This window comes from Cydia strobilella, chromosome 7, assembly GCF_947568885.1.
Source record: "Cydia strobilella chromosome 7, ilCydStro3.1, whole genome shotgun sequence".
NCBI classification, from domain to species: domain Eukaryota; kingdom Metazoa; phylum Arthropoda; class Insecta; order Lepidoptera; family Tortricidae; genus Cydia; species Cydia strobilella.
Window position 1 is genome coordinate 8,233,443 of NC_086047.1, and position 7,582 is coordinate 8,241,024.

A 7,582-nucleotide genomic window follows, 5' to 3' on the forward strand; every position below is an offset into this window, starting at 1 on the left:
TTTACAACAACTTATCTGATTTTAATTTAATAGACATAGACAATGTTCTGACGGTTACCGACTTCAACTATTTTTCGTTGTAGCAATTTTTTATATGTACATATAATATATGTATAGTTTCAGGCACAAAAAAGATTTGCGTCACTGGTAAACTTTGGTGGTATATAACCACAGGCCTATTTAATATTACTACACCGATTTTGGCAATACTTTGCGAACTAAATATATTATACTGAACAGCTTTTACTATAGTACCAATCTCTAATAGCAAAAAAAATTGTCTGTCTCACTGTTTTTGACTGTCATCTCGGAATTATCTTTAAGCATATATTGGTAAGGGTTGAAACAACAATATATACATATTCCTAAATATAGGTAGGCTTCAATAATAGAATAAAGTGGATTTGAGGACTAGGTTATTTATTCAACAAGTTCAACAACATAACAATCACTGCATAATACGACACGATACACAGTTTGATTAATGGTGATGGTGGGGCTGGGCATGCTTGATGGGTTCGGAGTGTTTCACGTACGCGTTGAAACTGAAAACAAAAAATATAATTTTAAATATACCTACTTACTACCACCATAGGCATATCTGATAATGCGGCAGTAATTAGATTTAATGTTATTTTATTCAGCAAGAATCCGCTAGCTTGGACATCTCGAGAGGATGCCAGCAGATAGAAAGGCTTAAAGGGCCCACGTAGGATGCCCTATACGACGAAGTACCGCTTTAAAGACCAGGTCGAATAATATTTACGCGCCCTGCACGCAGAAAACTGGGAGGAAATCGCACTAGGCAAGATGCGTCGGTGCCAACTCGTATCGGAGATCAAGATCGACTTCAGATCGCTAAGCCAGTAGAATCGTAAGTTATTTCAATCTGCTCACCCGCTGTGCTTGTCAGAGTTGTATTCAACAGTGCGGACGGAACCATCGGCCTCGTGCAGGCTGTAGACGCCCTTCACGACATCGCCGTCGCGAGACTCGTGCTGGGACTTGCGGTCACCTGTGTGAGGGTCCTCCACCTTGTACGAGAACTCGTATTTGGGGTGTGCCTGGAGAAAAACCATCAAATATAAATAAGAATAAATAATACTTTGTTTAACGAAAACTTACTCAGTGAGTATAAGTAGTTAAGGTAAACCCATCGGATTACACAAAAACTTACATAGTAATCATGGTGTTCCTCTTTGTGATGTTCGTGGTGAGCAGGAGCGGCATTGTGGACTGGGATAGCGTAGTGGACTGGAGCAGAGTTGTGCACTGGGGCAGCATGGTGGATAGGAGCGTGATGTACAGGGGCGGCATGGTGGTCCTTATGCTCGTGGTGCACTTGGTGGATCACGAAGGACTGGGAGGACACAGCGTGGCCGTGGTGTTCTTGACCATGTCCGTGTTGTTGGGCACACACCGCCGCTAACGCCGCCGCGAAAATGAAGATCTAATTAAAATGTAGGAATATGTTTTAATTAGACAAATAAGTTCAGTAAATAATTTTTGAAGCCTGTTTTTAGAGACAATTATTTTAGAATTACAGCTAAGTCAATATTTGACAAACAAATATGTGTTTGTCGGTTTTTTTGCTTTTTGTGTATATAATAATTTAAAATCATATTATCATAAAAAATATAATTTTACATGTATTTATACATACTTTGTTGAACATGCTGCTTGTGTTAAGTCTTGTGAACTTAGCAAATGAATGATATGAATATGTGCTTGGCTTTAATTTTTATACTTTAAAATCAAAACTTGAATTACTTTCAGGTGGACAGGTTATGTCAAACGAACACGTAAGAACATTGTAAAAGGGTGGCAAACGAGTTTTAATCGACGACTATCACTTTTAAATGCGCACTGTGTGAAAGGATTCTGAATTTCTGACATGTCGCCAGAATAAAATATGCAGTTGTTATGAAAGTATGAAATATTTATTTTACGTCATTTTCAGTCACAAAAACCGGTTCTTTACAGCACCTCGAAGCATTGTGTCGTGACGTTTCATAAACTGTATTCAAATCGATGAGTTTTGTACAACACTACAAAGTGTGAAAACGAAAGACTTACAACTACAAGGAAGTATAATACAAAAGTTTAAATTCTAATGTTGGAGGATGACTGATCATGATAATACTAATTTGGGCCGTCAAGTCCCAGGATGGATACACCTTATGAAACGCATAGCCTCTTTCATGTTTGACCACTCATCAGCAGAAAAAATGATCTTTACTATTTTATCTTCTTATCATCAAAGTCGTGCCAAAGTCATTTAAAGTACCTCGCCAGCTGAGCTACTTCTGCTGATGACTGTCCAATGGATTGCCTGTCTTTGAACGTTAACCATGAAGCATTCTCGTTTCGTTGTCGCATTCCGTCCGTGCTTAAGCTAGGTATTAATTAATAAATAGGTGTCGTCGATAACGGAGGGAGTTTTAGCCGTGAAGGAGACCGTGTCCGTAGGCGGGGGCGGCGAGGACGGCAGGGGCGGCGTGCGCGGCGGGGTGCGCGGCATGCCCTTGTCTGCTCACCACTGCGTTGAATCTAAAAAATGAAACAGCATGTGATTAATGCTCAAATTTTTACATTGTATTTTGTATTTTATGCCCGAACTGAGATTTACTTCTTTTAATTCTAATTTTTTAAACTATAACCTTCGTCCATACGAGAATATCTGGTAGAGTCGATTTAAACTAAGTTAACTTGATAGGTATGACCCAAATAATACTCCCAGTACTAATATTGTTTATGGAAATATTGAGAGTAAGTAGGTACAATATAAATAGCGTTTTGGAAACAGTGTTAACCGTTAAAATGTGTAGGTTCTTTGTCTAGCCATAGCTCAATAGGATATCTAGAAATCTAACTCAGCTTAACCTTGGCAGAATACAAAATACGGTTTTACACGATCAATTTCATAAATTTTCTCTTAAGTTTCGAATCCTATCAATATTACCAATACATTGTTGTTAAAACAACCATTTAGCACGCACCAGTTTTTTACTGACCGTTTGGCACGCTTCAAGTCTGGAGTCATTGAACCGAAAACCAAACCACAGTGTCAAGGGCAGCGATTATCGCGCGCTTTGAGGCTAAACCATGACTGCTGTTACACTTTTACGGACTTGTAATAGTTTCGGATTTACAATTATCTAATTCGATGATTGGTTTTTGTTATTTGTAGATTTTTTTCGGTGATTGGCTTTATTGTTAGTTTTGTAAAGAACTACCTTAAGCGTTCTTAACGTGAGCGCGGTTTTGTACCAACAAATGTCGTTTATTTACAGGAAGCCTAGTCAAGTGACAATCGCTTATAGAAAAAGCCAAACGAAACAAATGTTATTTATGTTATATATATTATTTATTAAATAATAAAGCGACTTTGTTTTATACTAGTGATTTGCCTCGTATAAAAAACTTCTTGCTATAATCTCGAATGCGGTACCATGATAATTTTATCTTTCAGATTAGGTAATTACCGCACTTTAGCCCCAGAGATGAAGTGACAGTACCTATAGATGTGCAAGTTACTGAAAGTTTCAAAGGAATATGAGTTTCCGAAATATTTCCGTATGCAAATTTCGAAATTTTGGAAACTGTCCGACGGCATATATCAGTAAGTGTCAGCCACATTGCCTTCGCCATATTTTTCTTCTCGCTCATTAAATCTTACTAACGAAAAGTAAAGAAAAGTTTTTTTGGCAAGGAAAAAATCTACCATAAATAATAGTAAACCTACCCATTATGATCATCAGCGGAATAGTTGACAGTGCGCACGGTGCCGTCGGGCTCCACCAGCGAGTACTGGCCCTTCACTACGTCGCCGTCGCGAGACTCCCACTGGCTCTTCTGGTCGCCCGTGTGGCCGTCGGCGACGCCGTAGTTGAATGTGTAGCGGGGGTGGGCCTGGAATCAGTGGTAGATATGATGAAATTTTGAAACTACGAACTCTTCTCGATCTGTAATCTCAACATAACTCAATCATTAAAACTATCTGTACCATACCAGCTATATTAAGACTACCTGCCTGAATTCTCATTGATACCACACTCAACACATAATAGGTATTTACTTTGATACGTAAGATCGGCATTCAGATTTTTATTATCCGTCATAGTTTTGAGTAAATTGAGTGTACAGGTTTCTAAAGGGTCGGCAACGCGCGTGTAATATCTCCGGTGTTGCAGGCGTCCATAGGCTGCGGTAACCGCTTACCACCAGGTGGGCCGTATGCTTGATTGCCACCGACGTGGTATAAAATAAAATAAAAATTTTGTTGTTGACTTGTTATTAGTGATAGCGAGATACATGTGCGAGTGATGTCAAAAAGAGATTAATTTGTCATCAATGTAAGTTCGAACTGACCTATAGGTAATTAGTCAGTAACACTTAACTGCTATGAATGCTATGATGCTACTTAACTAAAACTTACACGTTTGTGGTAAAGGCTATTGAAAAGGATGGTATTCTAAGGATATACTATATATATTAATATAGGTATATGTTTGCACAATTTAGCTGGTACAAAAAAGTACTCACATAAATCTCAACAGGGGCTGCGGCGTGCGCCAGACCGATCGGCGCTCGCAGCAATGGCGCCCCGTGCGCGACCACACCGGCGTGTCCTGAAAACAAAATATGTAAAGTGTACCAAATCTTTTATGGTTGGGTGTTATTAGCTTACACAAACAAAAATAACTTAATTGTTATAAAATTAATGTAACACATGATATTTTTATCCCAGAACATATTTTCTAACCTGAAAGTGAAAAATTGGTGAAATTGGTAGTACAGAAGTTACCCTGGAAAGAGGGGAAGTTAAACTACTTCTTTGCTAACAAAGTCATATTATATACCTTTTTCATTTTAATGACGTAGGACCATAAAGGATTATTTTCTTAAATCTGGACGGATTACTTTTTCTATAAACTTCAACGGAATTTGTACTGTCCATAGACATAGTATAGTAATTATAGACATGAAACCGAGCGACCAGGGGTAAGAGAAAGACATATTCATGTATGGCAGCATAATCCTTTTTCTCTTTCACTCTTATAAATTTCGGTACTTCGCCACCGTCTCCTACCTATGCTGCCATAACCCGACCATGAAAAAAAAAACCCGGTCGGTGATAAGGACAAAGCATGGCACTATTTTCTCTTTCCTTTTATAGGAATCGCAATAAGACTATCTTTCTCTATCAAAGAGTGTCAGGCCCTTGGTTCTGTCGGTACTTAATGCCACTGTAAAAGCAATATTATTTTACATGTCAGGAATTTGGTAAGTACATAATTTAAAAACTGTAATAGATGTCATATATTAAAGAAAAAGTGACAAAGCCCTCCAGTGGTGAAGCATCTATTACAGTTTTTAATTTATATATAGTAGTGTGACTACTTAAAAAACACAAATCAAAATATTTAATAAAATAATTTGATTTGTTCCCAAACTTGTTCAAGTACATAATTATTAATATTTACAAGATATGTCACAATAATTATAAAATTTTAACAAGCAGACAAAATACGACGTAAAGACGTATCAAATCATAAGTGTTTCGAAGGCACCACCTTACTATATCCCAAGTGCCGGAGCCGCCAGCCCATGCAGGCTTGAGGATAGAGGCACAGCGCGCCAAAAAGGGCCGAGATCAGGCGTCTACGTGCCATGCTGACCGGCGTACATGTATGTATAATAGTCTCCCCATTTTATTTTACAAATTGGCTCAGACACTTTAGGTATATCCTCATCATCATCTAGCTTCCTAACGTTTATTTCACTTTTTGTCACGACTCGACTTAGCATGAACTTGGCAACATAATTTAATGACGTGACTGCCATTTAACCCTCCTATCCAAAGAAGGAACTGAACCCTATTGAGATTCGTTTCGGCGGCGAATAGTGACTGGTCAAATCATATTTCGTATATGAGTGATTCAGATGATTGCACTACCGAAACTGAAACAAGCTACCTTACCATATCCCAATCCCAGCGCCGGGGCGGCCAGCCCATGGCCGACGCCTCCAAACACCAGGCTCGAGGAAGACAGCGCGCCGTGAGGGCCCGCGATCAGGCCTCCACGCGCCATGCTGATCAGCGCACATGTGAGGATCACCTGCAAGTTTGAACAGCATGAGAATACACTTAGTGTCCGCTTTATAGGTCTACCACTTATCTCAGTTTAGGAATTTGCACTGTGATTTTTAGTAGAAAGTATTTTGGGACTATATCTAGATTATATGTTACATATATTTTTACTTACTGAACATAAAACAAATCAGTTTCGTGCAGCCAAACCTTTAACCAGTCCGTAGCTGACTATAAAAACTTCTTACGAACCGCCTTAGTTAAACGGTTAGATCAGGCCGCGTAGCCAACATGCCAATCGCTAACGCTCCTCAGCGATCAAAACGCAACTGTCACTATCGCACTAATATGAAAGAGTGATAGAAAGACACAAAGCGTTTTTCGTTGTAGCGATAGTAATTGTCACCTTGGCTAGGCCAGGCCGGCTGTAACTTAGTCGGTACCCTTACTGCGAAGTGCAAAGGGTGATTCCGAGTTCGAATATTAACGTGATTCGGCAAGTTTTGTTTTGTTTTAAACGGTCGTAAAACAAAGATAGTAAATTATATATATGTAATAAAAATTGAAAATAACAATATCACAAATAAGATAAATAACAATGATTCAATAGTATTGTGCACACGCATCCTAGTTTAGTTAATCCTTATTTAACTTGATTTTATGTCCTTAGTGCTTTATTTAAATGAAGTTTAATCTCAGAGCTTAAAAAAAATTAAATCTACATTATTAGATATTGCACTGATATTATAATGCGTTTTAATTATAGTTTAAGACCTATATATGGACTTGTATTTATTAAACATAAAAAAAGCTTTAAAAAAATTACCTTAGTAAATAAGTAAGTAGTTTATTTTGGACGCCTTCTCTTTGGACAGAGACATTGACATTTTTTTTTGGTTCTATTTCTCGTTATAATTTATGAATCTATCCTGCACCAACATTTATGTCTCTGTTTGACCTAATGGTTGACTGGTAGAGAATGCCTTTTGGCATTAAGTCCGCCATTTGTACATTTTTCTTTGCTTGTGCAATAAAGTTTAAATAAATAAATAAATTGAAAGTTAAATCAACCATAACATTGAAAATTTACACCGAAATTGGAGACGAGCTCATTTGATCCCTTTCAAGTCTACATAAGTCGTTATTTTATTTTATATATAGGTAAAAGTACTACCTACCCACCGTCTGACACAAAAGCTTCAAGTAATTTGTAATATGAATAATGTTCAAGCATGAACATGTGTACAAGGAAATTCCACATAATGAATGGTGCTTTAAAAAGGGATTGTTACGAAACCCACACGTTATCAACACACTTGTATTTTTTATCACTACTAACTGTTTAGTCCTAGCCACACGTTTAGCACAATCTCACTGAAATACACATTACCTTGGCTATCATTGTGGGAGCTTAGTCTTAGGACGTTAGTTCACTGTAAGCTAGGGCTCGGTTTGTGCCAAATTGTAAGATAACTGAGGCTTTTATAC

General features: G+C 37.9%; 2 protein-coding genes across 2 annotated transcripts; both read right to left on the reverse strand.

Moving 5' to 3' along the window:
• Positions 1-481: 481 nt before the first annotated feature.
• Positions 482-2,353, reverse strand: LOC134742822 (cuticle protein 8-like). Its single transcript, XM_063676009.1, has 4 exons — positions 2,288-2,353; positions 1,178-1,450; positions 898-1,064; positions 482-545 (listed from the first exon to the last, which is right to left on the reverse strand). Exons 1-4 carry the CDS (start codon positions 2,351-2,353, stop codon positions 482-484), a joined length of 570 nt encoding a protein of 189 aa, XP_063532079.1.
• On the reverse strand, positions 2,127-7,582 carry LOC134743156 (cuticle protein 7-like). Its single transcript, XM_063676500.1, has 5 exons — positions 7,485-7,582; positions 5,984-6,122; positions 4,546-4,631; positions 3,746-3,912; positions 2,127-2,550 (listed from the first exon to the last, which is right to left on the reverse strand). The coding sequence occupies exons 1-5, from the start codon at positions 7,494-7,496 to the stop codon at positions 2,442-2,444; spliced, it is 513 nt and encodes a 170-aa protein (XP_063532570.1). The 5' UTR covers positions 7,497-7,582; the 3' UTR covers positions 2,127-2,441.

Bases quoted from the DNA above. Each gene is read 5' to 3' on its own strand.
- LOC134742822 (XM_063676009.1), bottom strand. From the start codon at position 2,353: ATGGTTAACGTTCAAAGACAGGCAATCCATTGGACAGTCATCAGCAGA. The intron at 1,065-1,177 runs GTAAGTTTTTGT...GTTTTTCTCCAG, and splicing joins AGGAACACCATGATTACTAT to GCACACCCCAAATACGAGTT. The intron at 546-897 runs GTGAGCAGATTG...TTTTGTTTTCAG, and splicing joins AACTCTGACAAGCACAGCGG to TTTCAACGCGTACGTGAAAC.
- LOC134743156 (XM_063676500.1), bottom strand. The intron at 4,632-5,983 runs GTAAGGTAGCTT...TTTTGTTTTCAG, and splicing joins GGCGCTGGGATTGGGATATG to GACACGCCGGTGTGGTCGCG. The intron at 2,551-3,745 runs GTAGGTTTACTA...TTCATTTTTTAG, and splicing joins TCCGCTGATGATCATAATGG to ATTCAACGCAGTGGTGAGCA.